The following is a 23,292-nucleotide window of genomic DNA, read 5'->3' as shown; positions in this document are numbered from 1 at the left end:
GGTGGAGGGGTCTGGGGTCATAGAGGTGGAGGGGTTCGGGGTCATAGAGGTGGAGGGGTCCGGGGTCATAGAGGTGGAGGGGTCCGGGCTTGAGGTGGATGGATCTGGGGTCATAGAGGTGGAGGGGTCTGGGGTCATCGAGGTGGAGGGGTCTGGGGTCATAGAGGTGGAGGGGTCTGGGGTCATAGAGGTGGAGGAGTCCGGTGTCATAGAGGTGGAGGAGTCCGGGGTCATAGCGGTGGAGAGGTCTAGGGTCGAGGTGGAGGAGTCTAGGATCGAGGTGGAGGGGTCCGGGGTCATAGATGTGGAGGGGTCCGGGATTGAGGTGGAGGGCTCTGGGGTTGAGGTGGAGGGATCCGGGGTCGAGGTGGAGGAATCAAGGATCGAGGTGGAGAGGTCCGGGCATGAGGTGGAGGAATCCGGGGTCGAGGTGGAGGGGTCTGGGGTCATAGAGGTGGAGGGGTCTGGGGTCATAGAGGTGGAGGGGTCCAGGGTCATAGAGGTGGAGGGGTCCGGGGTCATAGAGGTGGAGGGGTCCGGGGTCATAAAGGTGGAGGAGTCCAGGGTCATAGAGGTGGAGGAGTCCAGGGTCATAGAGGTGGAGGGGTCCGGGGTCGAAGTGGAGGGGTCCGGGCTTGAGGTGGAGGAATCCAGGGTCGAGGTGGAGGAATCTGGGGTCATAGAGGTGGAGGGGTCTGGGGTCGAGGTGGAGGGTTCCGGGATTGAGGTAGAGGGATCCGGGGTCATAGAGGTGGAGGGGTCCGGGCTCGAGGTGGAGGGGTCCGGGGTCATCGAGGTGGAGGGGTCCGGGGTCATAGAGGTGGAGGGGTCCGGGGTCGAGGTGGAGGGGTCCGGGGTCATCGAGGTGGAGGGGTCTGGGGTCATCGAGGTGGAGGGGTCTGGGGTTGAGGAGGAGGGGTCTAGGGTCATAGAGGTGGAGTGGTCCGGGATTGAGGTAGAGGGGTCCGGGGTCGAGGTCGAGGGGTCTGGGGTTGAGGTGGAGGGGTCCGGAATGGAGGTAGAGGGGTCCGGGATCGAGGTGGAGGGGTCCGGGGTCATAGAGGTGGAGGGGTCCGGGGACATAGAGGTGGAGGGGTCCGGGGTCGAGGTGGAGGAGTCTGGGGTTGAGGTTGAGGGGTCCGGGATGGAGGTAGAGGGGTCCGGGATCGAGGTGGAGGGGTCCGGGGTCATAGAGCTGGAGGGGTCTGGGGTCGAGGTAGAGGGTTCCGGGGTTGAGGTGGAGGGATCCGGGGTCATAGAGGTGGAGGGATCCGGGGCCATAGAGGTGGAGGGGTCCGGGCTCGAGGTGGAGGGGTCCGGGGTCGTCGAGGTGGAGGGGTCCGGGGTCGTCGAGGTGGAGGAGTCCGGGGTCATAGAGGTGGAGGAGTCCAGGGTCATCAAGGTGGAGGGGTCCGGGGTCATCGAGGTGGAGGAGTCCGGGGTCATCGAGGTGGAGGGGTCTAGGGTTGAGGTGGACGCGTCCAGGGTCATAGAGGTGGAGGGCTCTGGGGTCGAGGTGGAGGGCTCTGGGGTCGAGGTGGAGTGGTCCGGGATCGAGGTGGAGGGGTCCGGGCTTGAGGTGGAGGAATCCGGGGTCGAGGTGGAGGGGTCTGGGGTCATCGAGGTGGAGGGGTCTGGGGTCATCGAGGTGGAGGGGTCTGGGGTTGAGGTGGAGGGGTCCAGGGTCATAGAGGTGGAGGGGTCCAGGGTCATCGAGGTGGAGGAGTCCAGGGTCATAGAGGTGGAGGGGTCCGGGCTCGAGGTGGATGGGTCCAGGGTCGAGGTGGAGGGGTCCAGGGTCATAGAGGTGGAGGGGTCCAGGGTCATCGAGGTGGAGGGGTCCAGGGTCATAGAGGTGGAGGGGTCCGGGGTCATAGAGGTGGAGGGGTCCAGGGTCGAGGTGGAGGGGTCCGGGGTCAAGGTGGAGGGGTCCGGGGTCGAGGTGGAGGAATCCGGGGTCGAGGTGGAGGGGTCTATGGTCATAGAGGTGGAGGGGTCCGGGGTCATAGAGGTGGAGGGGTCTGGGGTCGAGGTGGAGGGGTCTGGGGTCATCGAGGTGGAGGGTTCTGGGGTCATCGAGGTGGAGGGTTCTGGGGTCATCGAGGTGGAGGAGTCCGGGGTCATCGAGGTGGAGGAGTCCGGAGTCATCGAAGTGGAGGAGGCTGGGTTCGAGGTGGAGGGGTCCGGGATTGAGGTGGGGGGCTCTGGGGTTGAGGTGGAGGGGTCTGGGGTCATAGAGGTGGAGGGGTCTGGGGTCATTGAGGTGGAGGGGTCCGGGCTCGAGGTGGAGGGGTCTGGGATTGAGGTGGAGGGGTCTGGGGTCATAGAGGTGGAGGGTTCTGGGGTCATCGCGGTGGAGGGGTCCGGGGTCATCGAGGTGGACGGGTCCGGGGTCATCGAGGTGGAGGAGTCCGGGGTCATCGAGGTGGAGGAGTCCGGGGTTGAGGTGGAGGAGGCTGGATTCGCGGTGGCTGGGTCCAGGATTGAGGTCGAGGGCTCTGGGGTTGAGGTGGAGGGGTCTGGGGTCATTGAGGTGGAGGGGTCTGGGGTCGAGGTGGAGGGGTCTGGGGTCGTTAAGGTGGAGTGGCTCGGGGTCGAGGTGGAGGGGTCTGGGGTCATCATGGTGGAAGGGTCCGGGGTCATCAAGGTGGAGGAGCTCGGAGTTGAAGCAGAGGTGTCCGGGGTCATTGTGGTGGAGGGGTCTGGAGTTGTTGAGGCGGAGGGGCCCGTGGTTGTTGCAGCAGAGGGGTCCAGGGTCACAGTGGAGGGATCCAGGGTTGTTGCGGTGGAGGTGTCTGTGGTTGTCAAGGTGGAGGGATCCCGGGTTGCGGTGGAGGGATCTGGGGTCGTGGTGGAGGGGTCCAGTGTCATCGCGGTGGAGGGGTCCGGTGTCGTGGCAGAGGTGGTGGTGGGGGAGTTGGAGTGGGAGGAGAAGCAGTCAAAGGTCAAGGTTGTGCACGTTGTGCTGCAGCCTGCGGGCACAGCGCGTGTGGCTCAGCTGTGCAGCCTCCCTTCCTCTCACCCTTGGTCAGAGCTGGGTGAGACCTCCCCTCGTCTTCCCCCTTCTCTGCAACCCTCGGTCTTGCAGCTTCGACCTCCAGCTCGCAGCCCTGTGATCCACCCCAGCCCGTCCTGAGCCTGCCTTCTACACTTGCCCCCTCCGGCCTCGCCTGCAGCCTCGCGGCCTCCACCCTCGACTTCACACTTTCAGTTTCTCCTCCCCTTTCACTTTCTTCCCACGCCCTTTCTGTGCCTGTTTGCACACCCGTGGGGTGTGCAAGGAGCAGTGGGGTGAGGACACGTGTGTGTGTACCTCCAGGGCTTCACATAGGGACAGGGACAGCCAGGAGGACAAATTCTTGGCCTCCACTCCCCCTTGTCACTGCCATGGCCCTGGGGCAGGGATCTGTGGGGTGTCCCCCTCCCCATCCCCAATGTCTTTGTCCCCATCCTTGTCCCCGTCCCCCTCCCCAATGTCCCTGTCCCTGTCCCCACCAGGACGGTGCCACCTCAGGCCGTGGAGGCCGATTCCCCCCTGAGCCTCCCCAACACACCCCGAGGAGATGCTCCAGGGGAGGCTGCCCCCTCCTGCCCCCCAGATCTGTGTTTCAGTGCCCCCTGCCCAGGCTGCACTCACCCACTGCAACCCCGTAGAGGAGGAGGAGGAAGAGGAGGAGGAAGGCCCGGGTGCAAGACCCCATCTTGGCAACCCCCAGCCCCGTGGCGCTGCCAGCAGCATCCCGGTGCGGAGGCATACCTGAGGCAGGAGTGGCAGTGGGGAACTTTGCCCCCCTGCAGGGAGGAGCCGCTCATCCCTGACTGGGGTTGCCCCAGGGCAAGGAATTAACAGCCCCAGGCATGCTGCAGCCATCCCAGTACAAACCAGTGCCACTGGTGACTGGGTAGTTGTTTATAGGGAATTGGAGCAGGTCCGGCCATCCCCGTACAAACCAGTGACACCAGTGACTTGACAGTTATTTATTTGAATTGGAAAGGGTCCAGCCCTATGCAGGGGGAAGGGGGGGGTCCTGACCCTTAAAGGGACCTGTGGGGGGAAGGGGGAACACCCTGGAAATGACGTCATGGCCCCCCAAAGTGAGGTCATCACCAGGAGAGCAGGGCCAGGACCTGTATGTGCAAGCAGAGGTGGGGGCCAAATGAAGTGCAACAGGAAGGGTGGGGGTCGTGACCCTAAAAGGGAGGGCCACGATCCCCAACTTGAGGTCATGACCCCCCCCCAAAAGCAGGGGGGGTATCCCAAAGTGCTGTGTGGGTCCTGGGGAGGGGGGGGGGGCAGCCGACTGGTGTCCCCCGCTCCCTGCTCAGAGCTGCGTGGCGATCCTCTCCGGCCTCTGGATCTGGACCTGGGGGGGTGAGGTCGAGGTTAAGGAGGGGGGGAGTCACATGGTGAGGTCATGAGAGGGGTGGGGGTGCTACCCTATGTGTCCCCCCACCCATGTACCCCCGCTCAGGTGGGTGGGGTGACCTACCTGTGCTGAGGTGTCCACAGACTGCAGGTCAACCCGCATGGTGTCCTCATGGGCACCTGTGGGGTGAAGGAGCTCAACGGGGGTGCCCCGGCTGGGGGTCCCACCAACCCCCCATCCCATAAGTGTGTTACCTTCCCCCCCAACCCCATACCTTCATTCTGGATGGTGAAGCCCCCAGGGAGGCTCCAGTTTTCATCCTCTTCCTCGTACCAGTGCTGCTTGGTCTCTGTCAGGTCCCTGGACCTGGGGGGCATAGAGGCTGTGTCATAGGAAGTGGGCCTGGAGGCAACTGGGGAGGTCTTGGAGGCACCAGGGGTGCAAAGCCCTGCTCCATCAGGACCACCAGAGGTGGGGGCCAAGCACCACGGATGGGTGCACTTGAGGACTTCCACAGATGGAGACTCTACAACTGGAGACTACATGGAGGACCTCCATGGGCTGAGGAGGACCTCTACTTGTGGAGGTCCTCCCGTGCCCACCGCCTCCCCCTCCCATCCCACGGAGTTTCCCCACCTGTCCGACAACTTCTGCCTCTTGGCCCTGAAGAGGAAGGCGGCGAGGATGAAGATGACCAAGCACAAGGCTGCCACGGCCAGGCCCATGCCCACGGCCATCTTGCTGACCCGGCTCTTGCACCGATTGCCCTGGTACCAGTAGAGGTTGGTCTCACGGCAGCTGTGGGGAGGAGATGTGGGGCTGAGCGCGGTGCCGAGAACCCCAGCCCGGCCCCTAGTCCTTTGGTAGGGCCAAGAGCCCCCGTCAGGGCACTGGAGGTGTCCCTGGGGGTGTCGCCATGGTCCTTACAAGCACTGGGGGCCGCTCAGGGTGAGCTGGCACTGCCCCTCGTTGCAGTCGATGGCGCTGGCGGTATTGGCTGAGCAGTTGGACACGCAGCTGAGGCCGCTTTTGGTGGTGTTGGGGTAGTAGAAGTCCTCGAAGCCCTTGGGTGCGACCTGGCGGCAATACGCTGCGAAGGGAACAAGGGTTGGCCAGGGGGAGATGCCCCTGGACCCCAACCCTTGGTTTACCACAAAGAACCCACCCCACGGGCTTACCTGTTGCGTTGAACTCAAATGAGGGTTGGGTGATCGTCACTTCGGAGGCATTGAAGCAGAAGCTGCCTGGGAAGGAGAGGGAGAGGCTGCTTGGAAGAGCCCCTGGGCCTCAGGGGTCCTCAGGGCCCCAACCCTGTCCCCGGAGGCCCCAACCCTGTCCCCGGAGGCCCCAACTCTGCCCCAGGCCTAGGCCTGAATGGATCCCCAGGGCCTCAACCATGTCCAGGAGTCCTCAACCCTGTCCAAAGGGCCCCAAGCTTGTCCCCAGAGGCCACAACCTTGTCCCCAAGGCCTAGGCCCAAATGGTTCCCCAGGGCCCCAACCCTATCCTCGGAACACTTCAACCATGCCCCCAAGGCCTAGGCCCAAAGGGGTCCCAAGGGCTCCAACCCTGTCATGGAGGACACAACCCCGTTATGGATGGCCCCAATCCCTTCATGGAGGGCCCCAACCCTGTCCCTGGGGGTCCCAACCCCAACATGAAGGACCCAACCCCATCCCTGGGGACCCCAACCCTGTCCCTGGGGGACAGAGGCTCACTGTTGTCAGTGCAGTTTTCCTGATGGGCCGCTGCTTGGACAATCTCCTCCTTCACATTCTTGGTGACATTATTGATCTTCTCTGTGGTATCAGCGGTCACCAGCAGAGCGACGATGACAGCGTGATCCACCACGATGCTGCCCGGCCTGAGGGGACACCCCAATGGCCGTTGGTGTAGCCTCAATGCCAGTTGGAGCACCCCAATACCAGCTGGAACACCCCAATGCCCACTGGAGCACCTCAATGGCAATCAGAGGACCCCAATGCCCACTGGAGCACCCCAATAGCAGTTAGAGCACCCCAAAACCCTCTCCCAGGGGCCAGCAGCCCAACACTCACGACAGACTCAGGATCTCGATGCCCTGGTAGCCTTCAATGTTGCGGTAGAAGACGTCCATCTGGAAGAGAAGGAGGCTGCAGGCTGGGTATCAGGGCCCCGCTCCCTTCCCTCTCATGTTCCTTCCCCACCTCGGGGATCCCACAAACAAGCACACCCCTAACAAGGACGGAGAAGACCCCATGGGGGAACGAGCATTGTCTCACCTGCTGGGTGAAGCTGCGGACGAAGTTCTGGTAGGTGTTGGAGCTTTTGTTTCGGAGGTCCTCAGAGAACTCCTGGTTGGTGACCCGCAGCTCCACGCTCACAGACACGTTGGTCTCTTTGGGGGAAGGCAGGAGATGAGACTCAGGATCAGGAGATGACAACCCCAGCACCCTGGGCATTGCTGCTGAGCCCTGCAGGGCACTAACAAGCCTTAGCGGCCCCAACCGGCCTCACCTGGGCCCTCCATCCTCTGCTTATTGCTGCAGAGGGAGCATTTAAGGGCAGGCCCCCAGGCCTCTGGAGCTGTGCTAAGGGGGGGCCTGCTCCTGATCTGCTTCTGGCTGCTGCTTGGACCTCAGCTTTAGTTCCCTGCCCTATGCTTCTGCCTGCACCTTTGAGTGCTGTGGGAGTGGTTGTGATGGTTGAAGAACTCCTTACCCACATCTTTGGGTGCTCCAGGACAAGGCACTGGTTGGAGCACTCCTTACCCACACCTTTGAGTGCTGTAGGACCTTGTGCTGGTTGGGAAACACCTTGCCCACAACGCTGGGTGCCCCAGGATAACACCATTGTTGGAGAACTGAATGAACCTTTGGGTGCTGTGGACCCATGCCCTGCTTGAAATCCATGCCCATAGTCACTCCTGACTCCCCCTCCCCGTGAGGAAGCCCCCCTCCTGGTTCTCCCCAGAAGATTTCACCCCCCGCCCCCACCATGGGCTGGAGGTGGGTGCAGACGGCTCCCTACCAGCTTTGGTCTCGATGCTGTTCTCGCCGTAACTGCAGGTGCTGCCCGTGTATCCCGGGGGGCACACGCAGTGGCCGTTGAACCAAGTGCCTCCGTTTTCGCAGATCCCTGGAAAAGACCAGGTGAGGTGGGGTTGGGAGTTGTGGGGTGAGGAACCTGCCCTGGGGGCAGCCAAAGGTGGGAGGGGTGGTACCTGGGGCGGTCGTGGTGGTCGTGGTGGTGGTCGTGGTGGTGGTCGGATGCGTAGTGGTGGTGGTAGTGGTCACGGCGGCGGTCGGGTGCGTGGTGATTGTTGTTGGGTGCGTGGTGGTTCTGGGGAGTGTGGTGGTGGTCAGCTGGTTGTTGGTGGTGGGGAGCATGGTGGTGGTGGGGAGTGTGGTGGTGCTGGTTGGCTGGGTGTTGGTGGTGTTGGCTGGGTGCGTGGAGGTGGGGAGTGTGGTGGTGGAGGTGGGGAGTGTGGAGGTGGGGAGTGTGGTGGTGGTGGTTGGGAGTGTGGTGGTGAGGAGTGTGGTGGTTGTGGGGGAGAGTGTGGTGGTGGTGGGGAGCGTGGTGGTGGTGCTGGTTGGCTGGGTGTTGGTGTTGGCTGGGTGCGTGGTGGTGGTGGTCAGTGTGGTGGTGGGGAGAGTGCTGGTGGTGGTGGTGGTGGTGGGGAGAGTGCTGGGGGCAGTGGGAAGAGTGGTGGAGGTCGGATGCGTGATGGTGCTGGGGAGCGTGGTGGTGGTTGTTAGGTGTGTGGTGGTCAGGGCTGAAGGTGAGGCGAAGGAGTCAGAAGTTGGGGCACTAATGGAGGAGGTCAGGACTGAAGCGGTTACCAAGGAGGTAGGGCTTGAGGTGGTGACAGAGGGTGCTGGAGTAGAGGCGGTTGTGGAGGAAGTTGGGCTCGAGGCAGTGAAGGAAGACATTGGGCTTGAGGCCATGACGGTGGAGATAGCCCTTGAGGTGGATGCCCAGGAAGTTGGGATCAAAGCAGTTGTAGAAGAGGTCGTGTTGAAAAAAACAACGGAGGAGGGCGGGCTTAAGGAGGTTGTGCTCGAGACGGTAAAAGAAGACGTTTCGAGTAAATTGGTTGCAATGGAGCTTAGCATCGAGGAGGTGGCAGAGGAGGTTGGGTTGGTAGTTGTGGTTGTGGAGGTGGTGAAGGCGGTGCTCAAGGATGTTGGACTTGAGGCTGTGACCCAGGAGGTTGAGGTCGAGGCAGTGTAAGTGGAGGACGGGCTCGAGGTGGTGACAGTGGTTTCCAGACTTGAGGAGGATGCAGAGGATGTGGATGTTGAGGCCGTGACGGAGGTTGTTGGACTTGAGCCGGTGTCAGAGGATGTGGAAGTCAAGTCGGCGACCGAGGAGGCCGAGGTTGAGGTGGTGGGAGTGGAGGACGGTGTCGAGGCCGTGACAGAAGATTTCCGAGTCGAGGCGGTTGCTGAGGAGATTGAGGTCGAGGCCGTGAGTGAGGCTGTGGAAGCCGAGCTGGTGACGAAGGAGGTCGGGGTGGAGGTGGTGACAATAGAGGTTGGGAAACTGGAGGTGCTGACAGTGGAGGACGGGGTCGAGGAGGTAGCAGGGGATGCTGGACTGGAGGCTGCTGAGGAGGAGGTCGGGTTGGTGGTGGCTGTGGAGGAGATGGAGGCTACGCCTGAGGATGTTGGACTTGAGGCCGTGTCCGAGGATGTTGGAGTAGAGGCGGTGACCGAGGAGGTTGAGGTCGAGGCAGTTTGAGTGGAGGACGGGCTCGAGGTAATAACAGAGGCTGCTGGACTCGAGGCTGCTGAGGACGATGTTGTGGTGGTGGTGGTTGTGGAGGTAGTGAAGGCCGTGCTGGAGGGTGTAGGAGTTGAGGTGGTGACCGAGGAGGTTGAGGTGGAGGCCATGTGAGTGGAGGATGGGCTCGAGGTAATAACAGAGGCTGCTGGACTCGAGGCTGCTGAGGAGGATGTTGTGGTGGTGGTGGTTGTGGAGGTGGTGAAGGCCGTGCTGGAGGGTGCAGGAGTTGAGGCGGTGACCGAGGAGGTTGAGGTGGAGGCCGTTTGAGTGGAGGATGGGCTCGAGGAGGTACCAGAGGCTGCTGGACTGGAGGCTGCTGAGGAGGAGGTCGGGTTGGTGGTGGCTGTGGAGGAAATCGAGGCTACGCCTGAGGATGTTGGACTTGAGGTCGTGTTCGAGGATGTTGGACTAGAGGCGGTGACCGAGGATGTTGAAGTCGAGACCGTGTGAGTGGAGGACGGGCTCGTGGTGGTGACCGAGGATTCCAGACTCGAGGAGGTTGTGGAGGAGGTCGAGGCCGTGCCCGAGGATGTTGATCTTGAGGCCGGGACTGAGGAGGTTGGACTAGATGCGTTGACCGAGGAGGTTGAGGTTGAGGTGGTGGGAGTGGAGGACGGTTTCGAGGCCGTGACAGAGGATTGCAGACTCGAGGTGGTTGAGGAGGAAATTGAGGTCGAGGCCGTGAGTGAGGCTGTGGAAGCAGAGCTGGTGACGAAGGAGGTCGGGGTGGAGGTGGTGACAATAGAGGTTGGGAAACTGGAGGTGCTGACAGTGGAGGACGGGCTCGAGGAGGTACCGGAGGATGCTGGACTGGAGGCTGCTGAAGAGGAGGTCGGGTTGGTGGTGGCTGTGGAGGAGATGGAGGCTACGCCTGAGGATGTTGGAATTGAGGCCGTGTCCGAGGATGTTGGACTAGAGGCAGTGACCGAGGATGTTGAAGTCGAGGCCTTGTGAGTGGAGGACGGGATCGTGGTGGTGACCGAGGATTCCAGACTCGAGAAGGTTGTGGAGGAGGTCGAGGCCGTGCCCGAGGATGTTGAACTTGAGGCCGTGTCCGAGGATGTTGGAATAGAGGCGGTGACCCAGGATGTTGAAGTCGAGACCGTGTGAGTGGAGGACGGGCTCGAGGTAATAACAGAGGCTGCTGGACTCGAGGCTGCTGAGGACGATGTTGTGGTGGTGGTGGCCGTGGAGGTGGTGAAGGCCGTGCTGGAGGGTGTAGGAGTTGAGGCGGTGACCGAGGAGGTTGAGGTGGAGTAAATATGAGTGGAAGACGGGCTCGAGGAGGTAGCAGAGGATGCTGGACTGGAGGCTGCTGAGGAGGAGGTCGGGTTGGTGGTGGCTGTGGAGGAGATCGAGGCTACGCCTGAGGATGTTGGACTTGAGGCCGTGTCCGAGGATGTTGGAGTAGAGGCAGTGACCGAGGATGTTGAAGTCGAGGCCTTGTGAGTGGAGGACGGGCTTGAGGTGGTGACCGAGGATTCCAGACTCGAGAAGGTTGTGGAGGAAGTCGAGGCCGTGCCCGAGGATGTTGAACTTGAGGCCGGGACTGAGGAGGTTGGACTAGATGCGCTGACCGAGGAGGTTGAGGTTGAGGTGGTGGGAGTGGAGGACAGTTTTAAGGCCGTGACAGAGGATTGGAGACTAGAGGTGGTTGAGGAGGAAATTGAGGTCGAGGCCGTGAGTGAGGCTGTGGAAGCCGAGCTGGTGACGAAGGAGGTCGGGGTGGAGGTGGTGACAATAGAGGTTGGGAAACTGGAGGTGCTGACAGTGGAGGACGGGCTCGAGGAGGTACGAGAGGATGCTGGACTGGAGGCTGCTGAGGAGGAGGTCGGGTTGGTGGTGGTGGTTGGGGAGGTGGTCAAGGCCGTGCTCGAGGATGTTGGACTTGAGGCTGTGACCCAGGAGGTTGAGGTCGATGCAGTGTAAGTGGAGGACGGGCTCGAGGTGGTGACAGTGGTTTCCAGACTTGGGGAGGATGCAGAGGATGTGGATGTCGAGGCCGTGCCCGAGGTTGTTGGACTTGAGGCGGTGACAGAGGATGTGGAAGTCAAGTCGGTGACGGAGGAGGCCGAGGCTGAGGTGGTGGGAGTGGAGGACGGTGTCGAGGCCGTGACAGAAGATTTCCGAGTCGAGGCGGTTGCTGAGGAGATTGAGGTCGAGGCCGTGAGTGAGGCTGTGGAAGCCGAGCTGGAGATGAAGGAGGTCGGGGTGGAGGTGGTAACAATAGAGGTTGGGAAACTGGAGGTGCTGACAGTGGAGGACGGGCTCGAGGAGGTACGAGAGGATGCTGGACTGGAGGCTGCTGAAGAGGAGGTCGGGTTGTTGGTGGCTGTGGAGGAGATCGAGACCACGCCTGAGGATGTTGGACTCGAGGCCGTGTCCGAGGATGTTGGAGTAGAGGCGGTGACCGAGGAGGTTGAGGTGGAGGCCGTTTGAGTGGAGGACGGGATCGTGGTGGTGACCGAGGATTCCAGACTCGAGAAGGTTGTGGAGGAGGTCGAGGCCGTGCCCGAGGATGTTGAACTTGAGGCCGTGTCCGAGGATGTTGGAATAGAGGCGGTGACCCAGGATGTTGAAGTCGAGACCGTGTGAGTGGAGGACGGGCTCGAGGTAATAACAGAGGCTGCTGGACTCGAGGCTGCTGAGGACGATGTTGTGGTGGTGGTGGCCGTGGAGGTGGTGAAGGCCGTGCTGGAGGGTGTAGGAGTTGAGGCGGTGACCGAGGAGGTTGAGGTGGAGTAAATATGAGTGGAAGACGGGCTCGAGGAGGTAGCAGAGGATGCTGGACTGGAGGCTGCTGAGGAGGAGGTCGGGTTGGTGGTGGCTGTGGAGGAGATCGAGGCTACGCCTGAGGATGTTGGACTTGAGGCCGTGTCCGAGGATGTTGGAGTAGAGGCAGTGACCGAGGATGTTGAAGTCGAGGCCTTGTGAGTGGAGGACGGGCTTGAGGTGGTGACCGAGGATTCCAGACTCGAGAAGGTTGTGGAGGAAGTCGAGGCCGTGCCCGAGGATGTTGAACTTGAGGCCGGGACTGAGGAGGTTGGACTAGATGCGCTGACCGAGGAGGTTGAGGTTGAGGTGGTGGGAGTGGAGGACAGTTTTAAGGCCGTGACAGAGGATTGGAGACTAGAGGTGGTTGAGGAGGAAATTGAGGTCGAGGCCGTGAGTGAGGCTGTGGAAGCCGAGCTGGTGACGAAGGAGGTCGGGGTGGAGGTGGTGACAATAGAGGTTGGGAAACTGGAGGTGCTGACAGTGGAGGACGGGCTCGAGGAGGTACGAGAGGATGCTGGACTGGAGGCTGCTGAGGAGGAGGTCGGGTTGGTGGTGGTGGTTGGGGAGGTGGTCAAGGCCGTGCTCGAGGATGTTGGACTTGAGGCTGTGACCCAGGAGGTTGAGGTCGATGCAGTGTAAGTGGAGGACGGGCTCGAGGTGGTGACAGTGGTTTCCAGACTTGGGGAGGATGCAGAGGATGTGGATGTCGAGGCCGTGCCCGAGGTTGTTGGACTTGAGGCGGTGACAGAGGATGTGGAAGTCAAGTCGGTGACGGAGGAGGCCGAGGCTGAGGTGGTGGGAGTGGAGGACGGTGTCGAGGCCGTGACAGAAGATTTCCGAGTCGAGGCGGTTGCTGAGGAGATTGAGGTCGAGGCCGTGAGTGAGGCTGTGGAAGCCGAGCTGGAGATGAAGGAGGTCGGGGTGGAGGTGGTAACAATAGAGGTTGGGAAACTGGAGGTGCTGACAGTGGAGGACGGGCTCGAGGAGGTACGAGAGGATGCTGGACTGGAGGCTGCTGAAGAGGAGGTCGGGTTGTTGGTGGCTGTGGAGGAGATCGAGACCACGCCTGAGGATGTTGGACTCGAGGCCGTGTCCGAGGATGTTGGAGTAGAGGCGGTGACCGAGGAGGTTGAGGTGGAGGCCGTTTGAGTAGAGGACGGGCTCGAGGTAATAACAGAGGCTGCTGGACTCGAGGCTGCTAAGGACGATGTTGTGGTGGTGGTGGTTGTGGAGGTGGTGAAGGCCGTGCTGGAGGGTGTAGGAGTTGAGGCGGTGACTGAGGAGGTTGAGGTGGAGGCCATGTGAGTGGAAGACGGGCTCGAGGAGGTACGAGAGGATGCTGGACTGGAGGCTGCTGAGGAGGAGGTCGGGTTGGTGGTGGCTGTGGAGGAGATCGAGGCTACGCCTGAGGATGTTGGACTTGAGACCGTGTTCGAGGATGTTGGACTAGAGGCGGTGACCGAGGAGGTTGAAGTCGAGGTCGTGTGAGTAGAGGATGGGCTCGTGGTGGTTACCGAGGATTCCAGACTCGAGAAGGTTGTGGAGGAGGTCGAGGCCGTGCCCGAGGATGTTGAACTTGAGGCCGTGTCCGAGGATGTTGGAATAGAGGCGGTGACCCAGGAGGTTGACGTCGAGACCGTGTGAGTGGAGGACGGGCTCGAGGTAATAACAGAGGCTGCTGGACTCGAGGCTGCTAAGGACGATGTTGTGGTGGTGGTGGTTGTGGAGGTGGTGAAGGCCGTGCTGGAGGGTGTAGGAGTTGAGGCGGTGACTGAGGAGGTTGAGGTGGAGGCCATGTGAGTGGAAGACGGGCTCGAGGAGGTACGAGAGGATGCTGGACTGGAGGCTGCTGAGGAGGAGGTCGGGTTGGTGGTGGCTGTGGAGGAGATCGAGGCTACGCCTGAGGATGTTGGACTTGAGACCGTGTTCGAGGATGTTGGACTAGAGGCGGTGACCGAGGAGGTTGAAGTCGAGGTCGTGTGAGTAGAGGATGGGCTCGTGGTGGTTACCGAGGATTCCAGACTCGAGAAGGTTGTGGAGGAGGTCGAGGCCGTGCCCGAGGATGTTGAACTTGAGGCCGTGTCCGAGGATGTTGGAATAGAGGCGGTGACCCAGGAGGTTGACGTCGAGACCGTGTGAGTGGAGGACGGGCTCGAGGTAATAACAGAGGCTGCTGGACTCGATGCTGCTGAGGAGGATGTTGTGGTGCTGGTGGCTGTGGAGGTAGTGAAGGCCGTGCTGGAGGGTGTAGGAGTTGAGGCGGTGACCGAGGAGGTTGAGGTGGAGTAAATATGAGTGGAAGACGGGCCCGAGGAGGTACGAGAGGATGCTGGACTGAAGGCTGCTGAGGAGGAGGTCGGGTTGGTGGTGGCTGTGGAGGAGATCGAGGCTACGCCTGAGGATGTTGGACTTGAGGCCGTGTCCGAGGATGTTGGAGTAGAGGCGGTTACCGAGGATGTTGAAGTCGAGGCCTTGTGAGTGGAGGACGGGCTTGAGATGGTGACCGAGGATTTCAGACTCGAGAAGGTTGTGGAGGAAGTCGAGGCCGTGCCCGAGGATGTTGAACTTGAGGCCGGGACTGAGGAGGTTGGACTAGATGCGCTGACCGAGGAGGTTGAGGTTGAGGTGGTGGGAGTGGAGGACGGTGTTGAGGCCGTGACAGAAGATTTCCGAGTCGAGGCGGTTGCTGAGGAGATTGAGGTTGAGGCCGTGAGTGGGGCTGTGGAAGCCGAGCTGGTGACAAAGGAGGTCGGGGTGGAGGTGGTGACAATAGAGGTTGGGAAACTGGAGGTGCTGACAGTGGAGGACGGGCTCGAGGAGGTAACAGAGGATGCTGGACTGGAGGCTGCTGAGGAGGAGGTCGGGTTGGTGGTGGTGGTTGGGGAGGTGGTCAAGGCCGTGTTCGAGTATGTAGGACTTGAGGCTGTGACCCAGGAGGTGGAGGTCGAGGCAGTGTAAGTGGAGGACGAGCTCGAGGTGGTGACAGTGGTTTCCAGACTTGAGGAGGATGCAGAGGATGTGGATGTCGAGGCCTTGCCCGAGGTTGTTGCACTTGAGGTGGTGACAGAGGATGTGGAAGTCAAGTCGGCGACCGAGGAGGCCGAGGTTGAGGTGGTGGGAGTGGAGGACGGTGTCGAGGCTGTGACAGAAGATTGCAGAGTCGAGGCGGTTGAGGAGGAGATTGAGGTCGAGGCCGTGAGTGAGGCTGTGGAAGCTGAGCTGGTGACGAAGGAGGTCGGGGTGGAGGTGGTGACAATAGAGGTTGGGAAACTGGAGGTGCTGACAGTGGAGGACGGGCTCGAGAAGGTAGCAGAGGATGCTGGACTGGAGGCTGCTGAGGAGGAGGTCGGGTTGGTGGTGGCTGTGGAGGAGATGGAGGCTACGCCTGAGGATGTTGGACTTGAGGCCGTGTCCGAGGATGTTGGAGTAGAGGCGGTGACCGAGGAAGTTGTGGTCGAGGCTGTTTGAGTGGGGGACGGGCTCGAGGTAATAACAGAGGCTGCTGGACTCGAGGCTGCTGAGGACGATGTTGTGGTGGTGGTGGTTGTGGAGGTGGTGAGGGCCGTGCTGGAGGATGGAGGACTTGAGATGGTGACCGAGGAGGTTGAGGTGGAGGCCATGTGAGCGGAAGACGGGCTCGAGGATGTAACAGAGGCTGCTGGACTGGAGGCTGCTGAGGAGGAGGTCGGGTTGGTGGTGGCTGTGGAGGAGATCGAGGCTACGCCTGAGGATGTTGGACTTGAGGCCGTGTCCGAGGATGTTGGACTAGAGGCGGTGACCGAGGAGGTTGAGGTGGAGGCCGTGTGCGGAGGCCGAGTGGAGGACGGGCTCGTGGTGGTGACCGAGGATTCCAGACTCGAGAAGGTTGTGGAGGAGGTCGAGGCCGTGCCCGAGGATGTTGAACTTGAGGCCGGGACTGAGGAGGTTGGACTAGATGCACTGACCGAGGAGGTTGAGGTTGAGGTGGTGGGAGTGGAGGACGGTGTCGAGGCCGTGACAGAAGTTTTCCGAGTCGAGGCGGTTGCTGAGGAGATTGAGGTCGAGGCCGTGAGTGAGGCTGTGGAAGCCGAGCTGGTGACGAAGGAGGTCGGGGTGGAGGTGGTGAGAATAGAGGTTGGGAAACTGGAGGTGCTGACAGTGGAGGACGGTTTCGAGGAGGTAGCAGAGGATGCTGGACTGGAGGCTGCTGAGGAGGAGGTCGGGTTTGTGGTGGTGGTTGGGGAGGTGGTCAAGGCCGTGCTCGAGGATGTTGGACTTGAGGCCGAGACCCAGGAGGTTGAGGTCGAGGCAGTGTAAGTGGAGGACGGGCTTGAGGTGGTGACAGTGGTTTCCAGACTTGAGGAGGATGCAGAGGATGTGGATGTCGAGGCCGTGCCCGAGGTTGTTGGACTTGAGGCCGTGACAGCGGATGTGGAAGTCAAGTCGGCGACCGAGGAGGCCGAGGTTGAGGTGGTGGGAGTGGAGGACGGTGTCGAGGCCGTGACAGAAGATTGCAGAGTGGAGGCAGTTGCTGAGGAGATTGAGGTCAAGGCCGTGAGTGAGGCTGTGGAAGCCGAGCTGGTGACGAAGGAGGTCGGGGTGGAGGTGGTGACAATAGAGGCTGTGAAACTGGAGGTGCTGACAGTGGAAGACGGGCTCGAGGAGGTAGCAGAGGATGCTGGACTGGAGGCTGCTGAGGAGGAGGTCGGGTTGGTGGTGGCTGTGGAGGAGATCGAGGCTACGCCTGAGGATGTTGGACTTGAGGCCGTGTCCGAGGATGTTGGAGTAGAGGCAGTGACCGAGGGTGTTGAAGTCGAGGCCTTGTGAGTGGAGGACGGGCTTGAGGTGGTGACCGAGGATTCCAGACTCGAGAAGGTTGTGGAGGAAGTCGAGGCCGTGCCGGTGGATGTTGAACTTGAGGCCGGGACTGAGGAGGTTGGACTAGATGCGTTGACCGAGGAGGTTGAGGTTGAGGTGGTGGGAGTGGAGGACGGTGTTGAGGCCGTGACAGAAGATTTCCGAGTCGAGGCGGTTGCTGAGGAGATTGAGGTCGAGGCCGTGAGTGAGGCTGTGGAAGCCGAGCTGGTGACGAAGGAGGTCGGGGTGGAGGTGGTGACAATAGAGGTTGGGAAACTGGAGGTGCTGACAGTGGTGGACGGGCTCGAGGAGGTACGAGAGGATGCTGGACTGGAGGCTGCTGAGGAGGAGATCGGGTTGGTGGTGGCTGTGGACGAGACTGAGGCTACGCCTGAGGATGTTGGACTTGAGGCCGTGTCTGAGGATGTTGGAGTAGAGGCGGTGACCGAGGAGGTTGTGGTCGAGGCTGTTTGAGTGGAGGACGGGCTCGAGGTAATATCAGAGGCTGCTGGACTCGAGGCTGCTGAGGACGATGTTGTGGTGGTGGTGGTTGTGGAGGTGGTGAGGGCCGTGCTGGAGGATGGAGGACTTAAGATTGTGACCGAGGAGGCTGAGGTGGAGGCCATGTGAGCGGAAGACGGGCTCGAGGATGTAACAGAGGCTGCTGGACTGGAGGCTGCTGAGGAGGAGGTCGGGATGGTGGTGGCTGTGGAGGAGATCGAGGCTACGCCTGAGGATGTTGGACTTGAGGCCGTGTCTGAGGATGTTGGACTAGAGGCGGTGACCGAGGAGGTTGAGGTGGAGGCCATGTGCGGAGGCCGAGTGGAGGACGGGCTCGTGGTGGTGACCGAGGATTCCAGACTCGAAAAGGTTGTGGAGGAGGTCGAGGCCGTGCCAGAGGATGTTGAACTTGAGGCCGGGACTGAGGAGGTTGGACTAGATGCGCTGACCGAGGAGGTTGAGGTTGAGGTGGTGGGAGTGGAGGACGGTGTCGAGGCCGTGACAGAAGATTGCAGAGTCGAGGCGGTTGAGGAGGAAACTGAGGTCGAGGCCGTGAGTGAGGCTGTGGAAGCCGAGCTGGTGACGAAGGAGGTCGGGGTGGAGGTGGTGACAATAGAGGTTGGGAAACTGGAGGTGCTGACAGTGGTGGACGGGGTCGAGGAGGTAGCAGAGGATGCTGGACTGGAGGCTGCTGAGGAGGAGGTCGGGTTGGTGGTGGCTGTGGAGGAGATCGAGGCTACGCCTGAGGATGTTGGACTCGGGGCCGTGTCCGAGGATGTTGGACTAGAGGCGGTGACCGAGGAGGTTGAAGTCGAGGTCGTGTGAGTAGAGGATGGGCTCGTGGTGGTGACCGAGGATTCCAGACTCGAGAAGGTTGTGGAGGAGGTCGAGGCCGTGCCCGAGGATGTTGAACTTGAGGCCGGGACTGAGGAGGTTGGACTAGATGCACTGACCGAGGAGGTTGAGGTTGAGGTGGTGGGAGTGGAGGACGGTGTCGAGGCCGTGACAGAAGTTTTCCGAGTCGAAGCGGTTGCTGAGGAGATTGAGGTCGAGGCCGTGATTGAGGCTGTGGAAGCCGAGCTGGTGACGAAGGAGGTCGGGGTGGAGGTGGTGACAATAGAGGTTGGGAAACTGGAGGTGCTGACAGTGGAGGACGGGGTCGAGGAGGTAGCAGAGGATGCTGGACTGGAGGCTGCTGAGGAGGAGGTCGGGTTGGTGGTGGCTGTGGAGGAGATGGAGGCTACGCCTGAGGATGTTGGACTTGAGGCCGTGTCCGAGGATGTTGGAGTAGAGGCAGTGGCCGAGGATGTTGAAGTCGAGGCCTTGTGAGTGGAGGACGGGCTCGTGGTGGTGACCGAGGATTCCAGACTCGAGAAGGTTGTGGAGGAGGTTGAGGCCGTGCCCGAGGATGTTGAACTTGAGGCCGTGTCCGAGGATGTTGGAATAGAGGCGGTGACCCAGGAGGTTGACGTCGAGACCGTGTGAGTGGAGGACGGGCTCGAGGTAATAACAGAGGCTGCTGGACTCGAGGCTGCTGAGGACGATGGTGTGGTGGTGGTGGCCGTGGAGGTGGTGAAGGCCGTGTTGGAGGGTGTAGGAGTTGAGGCGGTGACCGAGGAGGTTGAGGTGGAGTAAATATGAGTGGAAGACGGGCTCGAGGAGGTACGAGAGGATGCTGGACTGGAGGCTGCTGAGGAGGAGGTCGGGTTTGTTGTGGTGGTTGGGGAGGTGGTCAAGGCCGTGCTCGAGGATGTTGGACTTGAGGCCGAGACCCAGGAGGTTGAGGTCGAGGCAGTGTAAGTGGAGGACGGGCTTGAGGTGGTGACAGTGGTTTCCAGACTTGAGGAGGATGCAGAGGATGTGGATGTCGAGGCCGTGCCCGAGGTTGTTGGACTTGAGGCCGTGACAGCGGATGTGGAAGTCAAGTCGGCGACCGAGGAGGCCGAGGTTGAGGTGGTGGGAGTGGAGGACGGTGTCGAGGCCGTGACAGAAGATTGCAGAGTCGAGGCAGTTGCTGAGGAGATTGAGGTCAAGGCCGTGAGTGAGGCTGTGGAAGCCGAGCTGGTGACGAAGGAGGTCGGGGTGGAGGTGGTGACAATAGAGGCTGGGAAACTGGAGGTGCTGACAGTGGAAGACGGGCTCGAGGAGGTAGCAGAGGATGCTGGACTGGAGGCTGCTGAGGAGGAGGTCGGGTTGGTGGTGGCTGTGGAGGAGATCGAGGCTACGCCTGAGGATGTTGGACTTGAGGCCGTGTCCGAGGATGTTGGAGTAGAGGCAGTGACCGAGGATGTTGAAGTCGAGGCCTTGTGAGTGGAGGACGGGCTTGAGGTGGTGACCGAGGATTCCAGACTCAAGAAGGTTGTGGAGGAAGTCGAGGCCGTGCCGGTGGATGTTGAACTTGAGGCCGGGACTGAGGAGGTTGGACTAGATGCGTTGACCGAGGAGGTTGAGGTTGAGGTGGTGGGAGTGGAGGACGGTGTTGAGGCCGTGACAGAAGATTTCCGAGTCGAGGCGGTTGCTGAGGAGATTGAGGTCGAGTCCGTGAGTGAGGCTGTGGAAGCAGAGCTGGTGACGAAGGAGGTCGGGGTGGAGGTGGTGACAATAGAGGTTGGGAAACTGGAGGTGCTGACAGTGGAGGACGGGCTCGAGGAGGTACGAGAGGATGCTGGACTGGAGGCTGCTGAGGAGGAGATCGGGTTGGTGGTGGCTGTGGACGAGACTGAGGCTACGCCTGAGGATGTTGGACTTGAGGCCGTGTCTGAGGATGTTGGAGTAGAGGCGGTGACCGAGGAGGTTGTGGTCGAGGCTGTTTGAGTGGAGGACGGGCTCGAGGTAATATCAGAGGCTGCTGGACTCGAGGCTGCTGAGGACGATGTTGTGGTGGTGGTGGTTGTGGAGGTGGTGAGGGCCGTGCTGGAGGATGGAGGACTTGAGATTGTGACCGAGGAGGCTGAGGTGGAGGCCATGTGAGCGGAAGACGGGCTCGAGGATGTAACAGAGGCTGCTGGACTGGAGGCTGCTGAGGAGGAGGTCGGGATGGTGGTGGCTGTGGAGGAGATCGAGGCTACGCCTGAGGATGTTGGACTTGAGGCCGTGTCCGAGGATGTTGGACTAGAGGCGGTGACCGAGGAGGTTGAGGTGGAGGCCATGTGCGGAGGCCGAGTGGAGGACGGGCTCGTGGTGGTGACCGAGGATTCCAGACTCGAAAAGGTTGTGGAGGAGGTCGAGGCCGTGCCAGAGGATGTTGAACTTGAGGCCGGGACTGAGGAGGTTGGACTAGATGCGCTGACCGAGGAGGTTGAGGTTGAGGTGGTGGGAGTGGAGGACGGTGTCGAGGCCGTGACAGAAGATTGCAGAGTCGAGGCGGTTGAGGAGGAAACTGAGGTCGAGGCCGTGAGTGAGGCTGTGGAAGCCGAGCTGGTGACGAAGGAGGTCGGGGTGGAGGTGGTGACAATAGAGGTTGGGAAACTGGAGGTGCTGACAGTGGTGGACGGGGTCGAGGAGGTAGCAGAGGATGCTGGACTGGAGGCTGCTGAGGAGGTCGGGTTGGTGGTGGTGGTTGGGGAGGTGGTCAAGGCCGTGCTCGAGTATGTAGGACTTGAGGCTGTGACCCAGGAGGTGGAGGTCGAGGCAGTGTAAGTGGAGGACGAGCTCGAGGTGGTGACAGTGGTTTCCAGACTTGAGGAGGATGCAGAGGATGTGGATGTCGAGGCCGTGCCCGAGGTTGTTGGACTTGAGGCGGTTACAGAGGATGTGGAAGTCAAGTCGGCGACCGAGGAGGCCGAGGTTGAGGTGGTGGGAGTGGAGGACGGTGTCGAGGCCGTGACAGAAGATTGCAGAGTCGAGGCAGTTGAGGAGGAGATTGAGGTCGAGGCCGTGAGTGAGGCTGTGGAATCTGAGCTGGTGACGAAGGAGGTTGGGGTGGAGGTGGTGACAATAGAGGTTGGGAAACTGGAGGTGCTGACAGTGGAGGACGGGCTCGAGAAGGTAGCAGAGGATGCTGGACTGGAGGCTGCTGAGGAGGAGATCAGGTTGGTGGTGGCTGTGGACGAGACTGAGGCTACGCCTGAGGATGTTGGACTTGAGGCCGTGTCTGAGGATGTTGGAGTAGAGGCGGTGACCGAGGAGGTTGTGGTCGAGGCTGTCTGAGTGGAGGACGGGCTCGAGGTAATATCAGAGGCTGCTGGACTCGAGGCTGCTGAGGACGATGTTGTGGTGGTGGTGGTTGTGGAGGTGGTGAGGGCCGTGCTGGAGGATGGAGGACTTGAGATGGTGACCAAGGAGGTTGAGGTGGAGGCCATGTGAGCGGAAGACGGGCTCGAGGATGTAACAGAGGCTGCTGGACTGGAGGCTGCTGAGGAGGAGGTCGGGATGGTGGTGGCTGTGGAGGAGATCGAGGCTACGCCTGAGGATGTTGGACTTGAGGCCGTGTCCGAGGATGTTGGACTAGAGGCGGTGACAGAGGAGGTTGAGGTGGAGGCCGTGTGCGGAGGCCGAGTGGAGGACGGGCTCGTGGTGGTGACCGAGGATTCCAGACTCGAGAATGTTGTGGAGGAGGCCGAGGCCGTGCCCGAGGATGTTGAACTTGAGGCTGGGACTGAGGAGGTTGGACTAGATGCGCTGACCGAGGAGGTTGAGGTTGAGGTGGTGGGAGTGGAGGACGGTGTCGAGGCCGTGACAGAAGATTGCAGAGTCGAGGCGGTTGAGGAGGAGATTGAGGTCGAGGCTATGAGTGAGGCTGTGGAAGCTGAGCTGGTGATGAAGGAGGTCGGGGTGGAGGTGGTGACAATAGAGGTTGGGAAACTGGAGGTGCTGACAGTGGAGGACGTGTTCGAGGAGGTAGCAGAGGATGCTGGACTGGAGGCTGCTGAGGAGGAGGTCGTGTTGGTGGTGGCTGTGGAGGAGATCGAGGCTACGCCTGAGGGTGTTGGACTTGAGGCCGTGTCCGAGGATGTTGGAGTAGAGGAGGTGACCGAGGAGGTTGAGGTCAAGACTGTGTGTGTGGAGGATGGGCTCGAGTTAATAACAGAGGCTGCTGGACTCGAGGCTGCTGAGGAGGATGTTGTGGTGGTGGTGGTTGTGGAGGTGGTGAAGGCCGTGCTGGAGGGTGTAGGAGTTGAGGCGGTGACCGAGGAGGTTGAGGTGGAGGCCATGTGAGTGGAAGATGGGCTCGAGGAGGTAAGAAAGTATGCTGGACTGGAGGCTGCTGAGGAGGAGGTCGGGTTGGTGGTGGCTGTGGAGGAGATCGTGGCTACGCCTGAGGATGTTGGACTTGGGGCCGTATCTGAGGATGTTGGACTAGAGGCGGTGACCGAGGAGGTTGAAGTCGAGGTCGTGTGAGTAGAGGATGGGCTCGTGGTGGTGACCGAGGATTCCAGACTCGAGAAGGTTGTGGAGGAGGTCGAGGCCGTGCCCGAGGATGTTGATCTTGAGGCCGGGACTGAGGAGGTTGGACTAGATGAGCTGACCGAGAAGGTTGAGGTGGTGGGAGTGGAGGACGGTGTCGAGGCCGTGACAGAAGATTTCCGAGTCGAAGCGGTTGAGGAGGAGATTGAGGTCGAGGCCGTGAGTGAGGCTGTGGAAGCAGAGCTGGTGACGAAGGAGGTCGGGGTGGAGGTGGTGACAATAGAGGTTGGGAAACTGGAGGTGCTGACAGTGGAGGACGGGCTCGAGGAGGTAGCAGAGGATGCTGGACTGGAGGCTGCTGAGGAGGAGGTCGGGTTGGTGGTGGCTGTGGAGGAGATCGAGGCTACGCCTGAGGATGTTGGACTTGAGGCCGTGTCCGAGGATGTTGGAGTAGAGGCAGTGACCGAGGATGTTGAAGTCGAGGCCTTGTGAGTGGAAGACGGGCTCGTGGTGGTGACCGAGGATTCCAGACTCGAGAAGGTTGTGGAGGAGGTTGAGGCCGTGCCCGAGGATGTTGAACTTGAGGCCGTGTCCGAGGATGTTGGAATAGAGGCGGTGACCCAGGAGGTTGACGTCGAGACCGTGTGAGTGGAGGACGGGCTCGAGGTAATAACAGAGGCTGCTGGACTCGAGGCTGCTG

General features: G+C 61.1%; 1 protein-coding gene across 2 annotated transcripts; it reads right to left on the bottom strand.

Annotated features, from left to right (window-relative positions):
• Positions 1 to 2,588: 2,588 nt before the first annotated feature.
• Positions 2,589 to 7,253, bottom strand: LOC308184570 (mucin-3A-like). Of its 2 annotated transcripts, XM_080571773.1 has the most exons (9): positions 6,629 to 7,252; positions 6,425 to 6,483; positions 6,086 to 6,231; positions 5,546 to 5,611; positions 5,295 to 5,457; positions 5,004 to 5,165; positions 4,642 to 4,733; positions 4,491 to 4,546; positions 2,589 to 4,364 (listed from the first exon to the last, which is right to left on the bottom strand). In XM_080571773.1, exons 1-9 carry the CDS (start codon positions 6,806 to 6,808, stop codon positions 4,323 to 4,325), a joined length of 966 nt encoding a protein of 321 aa, XP_080427899.1. In that variant the 5' UTR covers positions 6,809 to 7,252; the 3' UTR covers positions 2,589 to 4,322. The 2 variants fall into 2 exon arrangements, with proteins under 2 accessions (XP_080427899.1, XP_080427898.1); XM_080571772.1 differs by lacking the exon at positions 2,589 to 4,364 and having other exon boundaries at positions 4,379 to 4,546; positions 6,629 to 7,253.
• Positions 7,254 to 23,292: the final 16,039 nt, after the last annotated feature.

Source organism: Anser brachyrhynchus (assembly GCF_964034855.1).
Source record: "Anser brachyrhynchus genome assembly, chromosome: 37".
In the NCBI taxonomy this organism is placed as follows: Eukaryota; Metazoa; Chordata; class Aves; order Anseriformes; family Anatidae; genus Anser; species Anser brachyrhynchus.
The sequence above is the reverse complement of the archived record's forward strand: the minus strand, read 5'-3'. Positions and strand labels throughout refer to the sequence as shown.

What these genes read in the sequence shown, in the direction of transcription:
- LOC308184570 (XM_080571772.1), bottom strand. Translation starts at nt 6,808, where the DNA reads ATGCCCAGGGTGCTGGGGTTGTCATCTCCTGATCCTGAGTCTCATCTC. An exon ending in CTGAGCGGCCCCCAGTGCTT is followed by an intron (nt 5,166 to 5,294) that starts GTAAGGACCATG and finishes TCCTCCCCACAG; the next exon opens with CTGCCGTGAGACCAACCTCT. An exon ending in AGGCAGAAGTTGTCGGACAG is followed by an intron (nt 4,734 to 5,003) that starts GTGGGGAAACTC and finishes TATGCCCCCCAG; the next exon opens with GTCCAGGGACCTGACAGAGA.